The sequence below is a fragment of the Penaeus vannamei genome, chromosome 43, assembly GCF_042767895.1.
Source record: "Penaeus vannamei isolate JL-2024 chromosome 43, ASM4276789v1, whole genome shotgun sequence".
NCBI lineage: Eukaryota > Metazoa > Arthropoda > Malacostraca > Decapoda > Penaeidae > Penaeus > Penaeus vannamei.
The window spans coordinates 25,267,171-25,279,670 of NC_091591.1; the positions used below are offsets into that span (position 1 = coordinate 25,267,171).

At 47.3% G+C, this 12,500-nt stretch overlaps 1 protein-coding gene across 1 annotated transcript in view; it reads right to left on the reverse strand.

The window, feature by feature from the left end:
• LOC138860840 (proteoglycan 4-like) overlaps positions 1-10,176 on the reverse strand; it is a 20,970-nt gene extending 10,794 nt beyond the window's left edge. The window contains exons 1-3 of the mRNA XM_070119191.1: positions 10,066-10,176; positions 9,564-9,818; positions 6,529-6,724 (exon numbers count right to left, since the gene is read on the reverse strand). Coding sequence (XP_069975292.1) covers positions 6,529-6,724; positions 9,564-9,818; positions 10,066-10,176 — 562 coding nt within the window. The remainder of the gene's footprint in view (positions 1-6,528; positions 6,725-9,563; positions 9,819-10,065) is intronic.
• Positions 10,177-12,500: the final 2,324 nt, after the last annotated feature.

Here is a 12,500-nt window from a genome sequence, read left to right on the forward strand (position 1 = left end):
TAATGATAATAAAAACAATAATAGTAATAATGATAATGATTATAATAAAGATAATGATAATGATGACAACAACAAAACAACAACTATAATGATAAAGATAATAATGATAATAATGCTGATAGAAATTGCCGTTGAAATGATTATGATAATGATAATGATATTAACGGTAATAAAAGCACTAGTGATAATAATAGTAGTAATAATAATAGAAATGATACTAATGACAATGATAATAACTACTTCTACTAATGATAATAGTAATAAAAATCATTATCATGATTACAGTAACAATAAGAAGAACAACAATAACGCTAATAGTGACAATGATGTTAGTAATAGCAATAGCAGTTATAGTAAAAATAATAATGATGATGACGACGACGGTGATGATGATGATGATGTTGATGATGGTGATGATAACAACACTGATGATGATGATAATAACAGTATCATAATAAATCATAGTGCTAAGATACAACATCTGAATTGTTACAGAGATAACCAAAGTGATAAAAATTTCCACAAAGCACATAATGGCACATAGAGAACAAACACCGAACAAACAATAACACTAACAACGGACAGCAGTATCAGAAATAGCAAGCAATTACAGTCAATCAAAAACTAAAAATAATGACGTCAAAAATAGAACACTAGAAAGAAGACGGGCGAAGAAAAATAAAATTCCCGCGTATATATATATATTTTTTTTTTCGTTTCCATTCTTCCTCGTGGTTTAGGTGTCGTTCCTAGCACGTGGGAAGAAGACGTTTCTGGCACATGGGAAGAGGACTTTCTGGCACGTGGGAAGAAGACGTTTCTGGCACGTGGGAAGAAAACGTTTCTGGCACATGGGAAGAGGACGTTTCTGGCACATGGGAAGAAGACGTTTCTGGCACATGGGAAGAGGACGTTTCTGGCACGTGGGAAGAAGACGTTTCTGGCACGTGGGAAGAAGACGTTTCTGGCACATGGGAAGAGGACGTTTCTGGCACATGGGAAGAAGACGTTTCTGGCACATGGGAAGAAGACGTTTCTGGCACATGGGAAGAAGACGTTTCTGGCACATGGGAAGAAGACGTTTCTGGCACATGGGAAGAAGACGTTTCTGGCACATGGGAAGAAGACGTTTCTGGCACATGGGAAGAAGACGTTTCTGGCACATGGGAAGAAGACGTTTCTGGCACATGGGAAGAAGACGTTTCTGGCACATGGGAAGAAGACGTTTCTGGCACATGGGAAGAAGACGTTTCTGGCACATGGGAAGAAGACGTTTCTGGCACATGGGAAGAAGACGTTTCTGGCACATGGGAAGAAGACGTTTCTGGCACATGGGAAGAAGACGTTTCTGGCACATGGGAAGAAGACGTTTCTGGCACATGGGAAGAAGACGTTTCTGGCACATGGGAAGAAGACGTTTCTGGCACATGGGAAGAAGACGTTTCTGGCACATGGGAAGAAGACGTTTCTGGCACATGGGAAGAAGACGTTTCTGGCACATGGGAAGAAGACGTTTCTGGCACATGGGAAGAAGACGTTTCTGGCACATGGGAAGAAGACGTTTCTGGCACATGGGAAGAAGACGTTTGTGGCACATGGGAAGAAGAGGTTTCTGGGACAGGGGAAGAAGACGTGTCTGAGACATGGGAAGAAGACGTTTCTGGCACATGGGAAGAAGACGTTTCTGGCACATGGGAAGAAGACGTGTCTGGCACATGGGAAGAAGACGTTTCTGGCACATGGGAAGAAGACGTTTCTGGCACATGGGAAGAAGACGTTTCTGGCACATGGGAAGAAGACGTTTCTGGCACATGGGAAGAAGACGTTTCTGGCACATGGGAAGAAGACGTTTCTGGCACATGGGAAGAAGACGTTTCTGGCACATGGGAAGAAGACGTTTCTGGCACGTGGGAAGAAGACGTTTCTGGCACATGGGAAGAAGACGTTTCTGGCACATGGGAAGAAGACGTTTCTGGCACATGGGAAGAAGACGTTTCTGGCACATGGGAAGAGGACGTTTCTGGCACATGGGAAGAAGACGTTTCTGGCACATGGGAAGAAGACGTTTCTGGCACATGGGAAGAAGACGTTTCTGGCACATGGGAAGAAGACGTTTCTGGCACATGGGAAGAAGACGTTTCTGGCACATGGGAAGAAGACGTTTCTGGCACATGGGAAGAAGACGTTTCTGGCACATGGGAAGAAGACGTTTCTGGCACATGGGAAGAAGACGTTTCTGGCACATGGGAAGAAGACGTTTCTGGCACATGGGAAGAAGACGTTTCTGGCACATGGGAAGAGGACGTTTCTGGCACATGGGAAGAAGACGTTTCTGGCACATGGGAAGAAGACGTTTCTGGCACATGGGAAGAAGACGTTTCTGGCACATGGGAAGAAGACGTTTCTGGCACATGGGAAGAAGACGTTTCTGGCACATGGGAAGAAGACGTTTCTGGCACATGGGAAGAAGACGTTTCTGGCACATGGGAAGAAGACGTTTCTGGCACATGGGAAGAAGACGTTTCTGGCACATGGGAAGAAGACGTTTCTGGCACATGGGAAGAAGACGTTTCTGGCACATGGGAAGAAGACGTTTCTGGCACATGGGAAGAAGACGTTTCTGGCACATGGGAAGAAGACGTTTCTGGCACATGGGAAGAAGACGTTTCTGGCACATGGGAAGAAGACGTTTCTGGCACATGGGAAGAAGACGTTTCTGGCACATGGGAAGAAGACGTTTCTGGCACATGGGAAGAAGACGTTTCTGGCACATGGGAAGAAGACGTTTCTGGCACATGGGAAGAAGACGTTTCTGGCACATGGGAAGAAGACGTTTCTGGCACATGGGAAGAAGACGTTTCTGGCACATGGGAAGAAGACGTTTCTGGCACATGGGAAGAAGACGTTTCTGGCACATGGGAAGAAGACGTTTCTGGCACATGGGAAGAAGACGTTTCTGGCACATGGGAAGAAGACGTTTCTGGCACATGGGAAGAAGACGTTTCTGGCACATGGGAAGAAGACGTTTCTGGCACATGGGAAGAGGACGTTTCTGGCACATGGGAAGAGGACGTTTCTGGCACATGGGAAGAAGACGTTTCTGGCACATGGGAAGAAGACGTTTCTGGCACATGGGAAGAAGACGTTTCTGGCACATGGGAAGAAGACGTTTCTGGCACGTGGGAAGAAGACGTTTCTGGCACATGGGAAGAAGACGTTTCTGGCACATGGGAAGAAGACGTTTCTGGCACGTGGGAAGAAGACGTTTCTGGCACATGGGAAGAAGACGTTTCTGGCACATGGGAAGAAGACGTTTCTGGCACATGGGAAGAAGACGTTTCTGGCACATGGGAAGAAGACGTTTCTGGCACATGGGAAGAAGACGTTTCTGGCACATGGGAAGAAGACGTTTCTGGCACATGGGAAGAAGACGTTTCTGGCACATGGGAAGAAGACGTTTCTGGCACATGGGAAGAAGACGTTTCTGGCACATGGGAAGAAGACGTTTCTGGCACATGGGAAGAAGACGTTTCTGGCACATGGGAAGAAGACGTTTCTGGCACATGGGAAGAAGACGTTTCTGGCACATGGGAAGAAGACGTTTCTGGCACATGGGAAGAAGACGTTTCTGGCACATGGGAAGAAGACGTTTCTGGCACATGGGAAGAAGACGTTTCTGGCACATGGGAAGAAGACGTTTCTGGCACGTGGGAAGAAGACGTTTCTGGCACATGGGAAGAAGACGTTTCTGGCACATGGGAAGAAGACGTTTCTGGCACATGGGAAGAAGACGTTTCTGGCACATGGGAAGAAGACGTTTCTGGCACATGGGAAGAAGACGTTTCTGGCACATGGGAAGAAGACGTTTCTGGCACATGGGAAGAAGACGTTTCTGGCACATGGGAAGAAGACGTTTCTGGCACATGGGAAGAGGACGTTTCTGGCACATGGGAAGAAGACGTTTCTGGCACATGGGAAGAGGACGTTTCTGGCACATGGGAAGAGGACGTTTCTGGCACATGGGAAGAAGACGTTTCTGGCACATGGGAAGAAGACGTTTCTGGCACATGGGAAGAAGACGTTTCTGGCACATGGGAAGAAGACGTTTCTGGCACATGGGAAGAGGACGTTTCTGGCACATGGGAAGAAGACGTTTCTGGCACATGGGAAGAAGACGTTTCTGGCACATGGGAAGAAGACGTTTCTGGCACATGGGAAGAAGACGTTTCTGGCACATGGGAAGAAGACGTTTCTGGCACATGGGAAGAAGACGTTTCTGGCACATGGGAAGAGGACGTTTCTGGCACATGGGAAGAAGACGTTTCTGGCACATGGGAAGAAGACGTTTCTGGCACATGGGAAGAGGACGTTTCTGGCACATGGGAAGAAGACGTTTCTGGCACATGGGAAGAAGACGTTTCTGGCACATGGGAAGAGGACGTTTCTGGCACATGGGAAGAAGACGTTTCTGGCACATGGGAAGAAGACGTTTCTGGCACATGGGAAGAAGACGTTTCTGGCACATGGGAAGAAGACGTTTCTGGCACATGGGAAGAAGACGTTTCTGGCACATGGGAAGAAGACGTTTCTGGCACATGGGAAGAAGACGTTTCTGGCACATGGGAAGAAGACGTTTCTGGCACATGGGAAGAAGACGTTTCTGGCACATGGGAAGAAGACGTTTCTGGCACATGGGAAGAGGACGTTTCTGGCACATGGGAAGAAGACGTTTCTGGCACATGGGAAGAAGACGTTTCTGGCACATGGGAAGAAGACGTTTCTGGCACATGGGAAGAAGACGTTTCTGGCACATGGGAAGAAGACGTTTCTGGCACATGGGAAGAAGACGTTTCTGGCACATGGGAAGAAGACGTTTCTGGCACATGGGAAGAGGACGTTTCTGGCACATGGGAAGAAGACGTTTCTGGCACATGGGAAGAAGACGTTTCTGGCACATGGGAAGAAGACGTTTCTGGCACATGGGAAGAAGACGTTTCTGGCACATGGGAAGAGGACGTTTCTGGCACATGGGAAGAGGACGTTTCTGGCACATGGGAAGAAGACGTTTCTGGCACATGGGAAGAAGACGTTTCTGGCACATGGGAAGAAGACGTTTCTGGCACATGGGAAGAAGACGTTTCTGGCACATGGGAAGAAGACGTTTCTGGCACATGGGAAGAAGACGTTTCTGGCACATGGGAAGAAGACGTTTCTGGCACATGGGAAGAAGACGTTTCTGGCACATGGGAAGAAGACGTTTCTGGCACATGGGAAGAAGACGTTTCTGGCACATGGGAAGAAGACGTTTCTGGCACATGGGAAGAAGACGTTTCTGGCACATGGGAAGAAGACGTTTCTGGCACATGGGAAGAAGACGTTTCTGGCACATGGGAAGAAGACGTTTCTGGCACATGGGAAGAAGACGTTTCTGGCACATGGGAAGAAGACGTTTCTGGCACGTGGGAAGAAGACGTTTCTGGCACATGGGAAGAAGACGTTTCTGGCACATGGGAAGAAGACGTTTCTGGCACATGGGAAGAAGACGTTTCTGGCACATGGGAAGAAGACGTTTCTGGCACATGGGAAGAAGACGTTTCTGGCACATGGGAAGAAGACGTTTCTGGCACGTGGGAAGAAGACGTTTCTGGCACATGGGAAGAGGACGTTTCTGGCACATGGGAAGAAGACGTTTCTGGCACATGGGAAGAAGACGTTTCTGGCACATGGGAAGAAGACGTTTCTGGCACATGGGAAGAAGACGTTTCTGGCACATGGGAAGAAGACGTTTCTGGCACATGGGAAGAAGACGTTTCTGGCACATGGGAAGAAGACGTTTCTGGCACATGGGAAGAGGACGTTTCTGGCACATGGGAAGAAGACGTTTCTGGCACATGGGAAGAAGACGTTTCTGGCACATGGGAAGAGGACGTTTCTGGCACATGGGAAGAGGACGTTTCTGGCACATGGGAAGAAGACGTTTCTGGCACATGGGAAGAAGACGTTTCTGGCACATGGGAAGAGGACGTTTCTGGCACATGGGAAGAAGACGTTTCTGGCACATGGGAAGAGGACGTTTCTGGCACATGGGAAGAGGACGTTTCTGGCACATGGGAAGAAGACGTTTCTGGCACATGGGAAGAAGACGTTTCTGGCACATGGGAAGAGGACGTTTCTGGCACATGGGAAGAAGACGTTTCTGGCACATGGGAAGAAGACGTTTCTGGCACATGGGAAGAGGACGTTTCTGGCACATGGGAAGAGGACGTTTCTGGCACATGGGAAGAAGACGTTTCTGGCACGTGGGAAGAAGACGTTTCTGGCACATGGGAAGAGGACGTTTCTGGCACGTGGGAAGAAGACGTTTCTGGCACATGGGAAGAAGACGTTTCTGGCACATGGGAAGAAGACGTTTCTGGCACATGGGAAGAAGACGTTTCTGGCACATGGGAAGAAGACGTTTCTGGCACATGGGAAGAAGACGTTTCTGGCACATGGGAAGAAGACGTTTCTGGCACATGGGAAGAGGACGTTTCTGGCACATGGGAAGAGGACGTTTCTGGCACATGGGAAGAAGACGTTTCTGGCACATGGGAAGAGGTTGTTTCTGGCACGTGGGAAGAGGTTGTTTCTGGCACGTGGGAAGAGGTTGTTTCTGGCACGTGGGAAGAGGTCGTTTCTGGCACATGGGAAGAGGACGTTTCTGGCACATGGGAAGAGGACGTTTCTGGCACATGGGAAGAGGACGTTTCTGGCACATGGGAAGAAGACGTTTCTGGCACATGGGAAGAAGACGTTTCTGGCACATGGGAAGAAGACGTTTCTGGCACATGGGAAGAGGACGTTTCTGGCACGTGGGAAGAAGACGTTTCTGGCACATGGGAAGAAGACGTTTCTGGCACATGGGAAGAGGACGTTTCTGGCACGTGGGAAGAGGACGTTTCTGGCACATGGGAAGAGGACGTTTCTGGCACATGGGAAGAGGACGTTTCTGGCACATGGGAAGAGGACGTTTCTGGCACATGGGAAGAAGACGTTTCTGGCACATGGGAAGAGGACGTTTCTGGCACATGGGAAGAAGACGTTTCTGGCACATGGGAAGAAGACGTTTCTGGCACATGGGAAGAAGACGTTTCTGGCACATGGGAAGAAGACGTTTCTGGCACATGGGAAGAGGACGTTTCTGGCACATGGGAAGAGGACGTTTCTGGCACATGGGAAGAAGACGTTTCTGGCACATGGGAAGAAGACGTTTCTGGCACATGGGAAGAAGACGTTTCTGGCACATGGGAAGAAGACGTTTCTGGCACATGGGAAGAAGACGTTTCTGGCACATGGGAAGAAGACGTTTCTGGCACATGGGAAGAGGACGTTTCTGGCACATGGGAAGAAGACGTTTCTGGCACATGGGAAGAAGACGTTTCTGGCACATGGGAAGAAGACGTTTCTGGCACATGGGAAGAAGACGTTTCTGGCACATGGGAAGAAGACGTTTCTGGCACATGGGAAGAAGACGTTTCTGGCACGTGGGAAGAAGACGTTTCTGGCACATGGGAAGAGGACGTTTCTGGCACATGGGAAGAGGACGTTTCTGGCACATGGGAAGAAGACGTTTCTGGCACATGGGAAGAAGACGTTTCTGGCACATGGGAAGAAGACGTTTCTGGCACATGGGAAGAAGACGTTTCTGGCACATGGGAAGAAGACGTTTCTGGCACATGGGAAGAAGACGTTTCTGGCACATGGGAAGAAGACGTTTCTGGCACATGGGAAGAAGACGTTTCTGGCACATGGGAAGAAGACGTTTCTGGCACATGGGAAGAAGACGTTTCTGGCACATGGGAAGAAGACGTTTCTGGCACATGGGAAGAAGACGTTTCTGGCACATGGGAAGAGGACGTTTCTGGCACATGGGAAGAAGACGTTTCTGGCACATGGGAAGAGGACGTTTCTGGCACATGGGAAGAAGACGTTTCTGGCACATGGGAAGAAGACGTTTCTGGCACATGGGAAGAAGACGTTTCTGGCACATGGGAAGAAGACGTTTCTGGCACATGGGAAGAAGACGTTTCTGGCACATGGGAAGAAGACGTTTCTGGCACATGGGAAGAAGACGTTTCTGGCACATGGGAAGAAGACGTTTCTGGCACATGGGAAGAGGACGTTTCTGGCACATGGGAAGAAGACGTTTCTGGCACATGGGAAGAAGACGTTTCTGGCACATGGGAAGAAGACGTTTCTGGCACATGGGAAGAAGACGTTTCTGGCACATGGGAAGAGGACGTTTCTGGCACATGGGAAGAGGACGTTTCTGGCACATGGGAAGAAGACGTTTCTGGCACATGGGAAGAAGACGTTTCTGGCACATGGGAAGAAGACGTTTCTGGCACATGGGAAGAAGACGTTTCTGGCACATGGGAAGAGGACGTTTCTGGCACATGGGAAGAAGACGTTTCTGGCACATGGGAAGAAGACGTTTCTGGCACATGGGAAGAAGACGTTTCTGGCACGTGGGAAGAAGACGTTTCTGGCACATGGGAAGAAGACGTTTCTGGCACATGGGAAGAAGACGTTTCTGGCACGTGGGAAGAAGACGTTTCTGGCACATGGGAAGAGGACGTTTCTGGCACATGGGAAGAAGACGTTTCTGGCACATGGGAAGAGGTCGTTTCTGGCACATGGGAAGAGGTCGTTTCTGGCACATGGGAAGAAGACGTTTCTGGCACATGGGAAGAGGACGTTTCTGGCACGTGGGAAGAAGACGTTTCTGGCACATGGGAAGAAGACGTTTCTGGCACATGGGAAGAGGACGTTTCTGGCACGTGGGAAGAGGACGTTTCTGGCACATGGGAAGAAGACGTTTCTGGCACATGGGAAGAAGACGTTTCTGGCACATGGGAAGAGGACGTTTCTGGCACGTGGGAAGAAGACGTTTCTGGCACATGGGAAGAAGACGTTTCTGGCACATGGGAAGAAGACGTTTCTGGCACATGGGAAGAAGACGTTTCTGGCACATGGGAAGAAGACGTTTCTGGCACATGGGAAGAGGACGTTTCTGGCACATGGGAAGAGGTCGTTTCTGGCACGTGGGAAGAGGTCGTTTCTGGCACATGGGAAGAGGACGTTTCTGGCACGTGGGAAGAAGACGTTTCTGGCACGTGGGAAGAAGACGTTTCTGGCACATGGGAAGAGGACGTTTCTGGCACGTGGGAAGAAGACGTTTCTGGCACGTGGGAAGAAGACGTTTCTGGCACGTGGGAAGAGGTCGTTTCTGGCACATGGGAAGAAGACGTTTCTGGCACATGGGAAGAAGACGTTTCTGGCACATGGGAAGAAGACGTTTTTGGCACGTGGGAAGAAGACGTTTTTGGCACATGGGAAGAAGACGTTTCTGGCACGTGGGAAGAGGTCGTTTCTGGCACATGGGAAGAAGACGTTTCTGGCACGTGGGAAGAGGTCGTTTCTGGCACATGGGAAGAAGACGTTTCTGGCACATGGGAAGAAGACGTTTCTGGCACATGGGAAGAAGACGTTTCTGGCACGTGGGAAGAAGACGTTTCTGGCACATGGGAAGAAGACGTTTCTGGCACGTGGGAAGAGGTCGTTTCTGGCACATGGGAAGAAGACGTTTCTGGCACGTGGGAAGAGGTCGTTTCTGGCACTGGGAAGAGGTCGTTTCTGGCACGTGGGAAGAAGTCGTTTCTGGCACGTGGGAAGAGGTCGTTTCTGGCACTGGGAAGAGGTCGTTTCTGGCACGTGGGAAGAGGTCGTTTCTGGCACATGGGAAGAAGACGTTTCTGGCACGTGGGAAGAGGACGTTTCTGGCACATGGGAAGAGGACGTTTCTGGCACATGGGAAGAGGTCGTTTCTGGCACGTGGGAAGAAGACGTTTCTGGCACTTGGGAAGAAGACGTTTCTGGCACATGGGAAGAGGACGTTTCTGGCACATGGGAAGAGGTCGTTTCTGGCACATGGGAAGAGGTCGTTTCTGGCACATGGGAAGAGGACGTTTCTGGCACATGGGAAGAGGACGTTTCTGGCACTTGGGAAGAAGACGTTTCTGGCACTTGGGAAGAAGACGTTTCTGGCACATGGGAAGAGGACGTATCTGGCACATGGGAAGAGGTCGTTTCTGGCACTTGGGAAGAAGACGTTTCTGGCACATGGGAAGTCGTCATTTCTGGCACGTGGAAAGTGGTCGTTTCTGGCACGGGGAAAGAGGTCTTTCTGGCACGTGGGAAGAGGTCGTACAGATATATACATATGTATATATCCGCACTTACATACTTGCATGAGTTTGTATATGCTCATTCTACATTACTTGCCTGTATGTACAATTTTACGATGGATCTTGACACTTATATTAAGCGACTGACGTTGCTCTAATCTCAGCATTCTTTTTTTTTTTTTTTTTTTTTTAATTTTGTACGAATTTATTCTGCTGTTAGTGGGAGAAGATATTCTTCGTGTGACTGAGCAGCGATTTTGGGCCTCTTCGACATGTGGACACTCGCCTCGTCTTAGTCATTTTCTCTCTCTTTTTCTCCTTCAAACGCAAAACAACCACTCACCGAACTCTATAAATAAACGCATAAATTGGCGAATGAAACTCAACCCGGCATTCAATATAAAAGAATAAATTTACATATGGTAATGTTATTTTGTTTGGAAAGAAGCTGCGTGACTTCACTGAGAGCTCACTATTAAATATGATGCTGGGAAGGCAATGAACTACCCGTGTGTAGGGTAACGTTTTTTTCTTTTTCTTTTTCTTTTTTTTTGTATTGAAAAATCTTTTATATTTTTTTTCTTTTTGGTCTTCCGCTGTGTCATGTTAGAGTGAAATCGTCCCTTCCTCCAGTAATCTATTTCCCCATCCCTCATATCTGGAGCTAGAACGATTGCTTTAAGTATGAACCAAATGTACGCATGTGTCAGAAACTCCAGGTCTCGCCGTTCAGAGGCCGAGGCGTGTGGCAAGCAGTCCGGCCCGATGGCTACTTTGAGCAATGGCAATATCAGTGGTCATTTCATGTATGTATATATGTGTGTGTGTGTGAATATATTTATATGCATTTCTGTATACACACACACACACACACACACACACACACACACACACACACACACACACACACACATATATATATATATATATATATATATATATATATATATATATATATATATATATATATATATATGGACGGTTTAATGGACGGTGTCACCAGGATTATAGGGACATATATGCTGCCTACAATCTCTGGTCTGCTAACTGTACTCGTCCTTGGGGAAATTATTTTGCCTTGCGATTCACGGCAACTAATGTTTATAAGGAGGCTTAATCTTAATATAATGTTCATTTGAAAGAATTTCTCTCAGAAGACTCATAACCTCATGGATATTGATCAACACTTAAAGCATATCTGTTTAGTGCTGAGTCCTCCATTCCATTAATGAAACCTGATGGTTGTGTTACTTATAGTCCGATTAAGAAAGTTGTTTTGTTTGTTTTATTTCAAAATAAAATATAAAGTTATTGAACTTCCTCTTTCATGTTACCCATTGCCATGCTTTAATTCATTTGCTTTCAGGTCCTCTGAAATCAAGAACTTGTTAATAGAATTAGATGAATATGGTGGAGTAGACCCTAATGGCTTGTTTCCTTTGTTTTTAAATTAGCTCCTATATTAGCCGCGATCTTACGTATTTTAGAGCTGGCGCTTTGGTAATGTTACCCGTATTCCCAAGTACCTACTACACTTTTCATCTACTTTGATATAGGCCCATTTCAATTACACCAATTTTACCTAAGGTGTTTGAACGTGTGCTGGTCAAAAGTCTTTCTGTACATTTCAGACCGTTTCTTCCAGAGACTCAGTTTGGTTTTAGAAAGGGACTCGGCCGCACTGAACCATTGCTTATGTCTACATTAGTTTTTTTTTAAGATTTAGAGATTAAGTTTTAATTCAATTTGCTACAATGAATATGTTTTGCTGTAACATGCTGTCTCTTTTATTAGCTTCTAAATTTCCCCCTGTTATGCAAGGAATGGCCGGGGTTACCATCCACCGACAGTGCACAGAATCTGTCGCAGGTCAGCAAGATTGCTAGACAAGTATACTACCATTTTACTACACATTACTCATAGATAAGGTTCATGAGTCAAGGCTAGTTTCTCTGGATTTTACTACAGCTTTTAATACTGTCAATCACTGCTTTAATACTTAAGTTACAGTCTGTTGGTGTTGGTGGTAAAGTTTGAAGTATTTTAACTGAATTTTTAACTGGTAGGCAGCAGCATGTTCATGTTGATGGTAGTTTTAGTTCGTATTCCCATATGTCTTCTGGGGTTCCACAGGGTGGTGTTCTTGTCCCTTTGTTCTTTTTTTATATACAGGCGATATGTGGTCTGGCATTACTAAGAAAATGTTGGCATATGCTGATGATACTTCTCTCTTTGCTGATATTCCTTTTCAGGCAACTAGGCAAATAGTAGCTG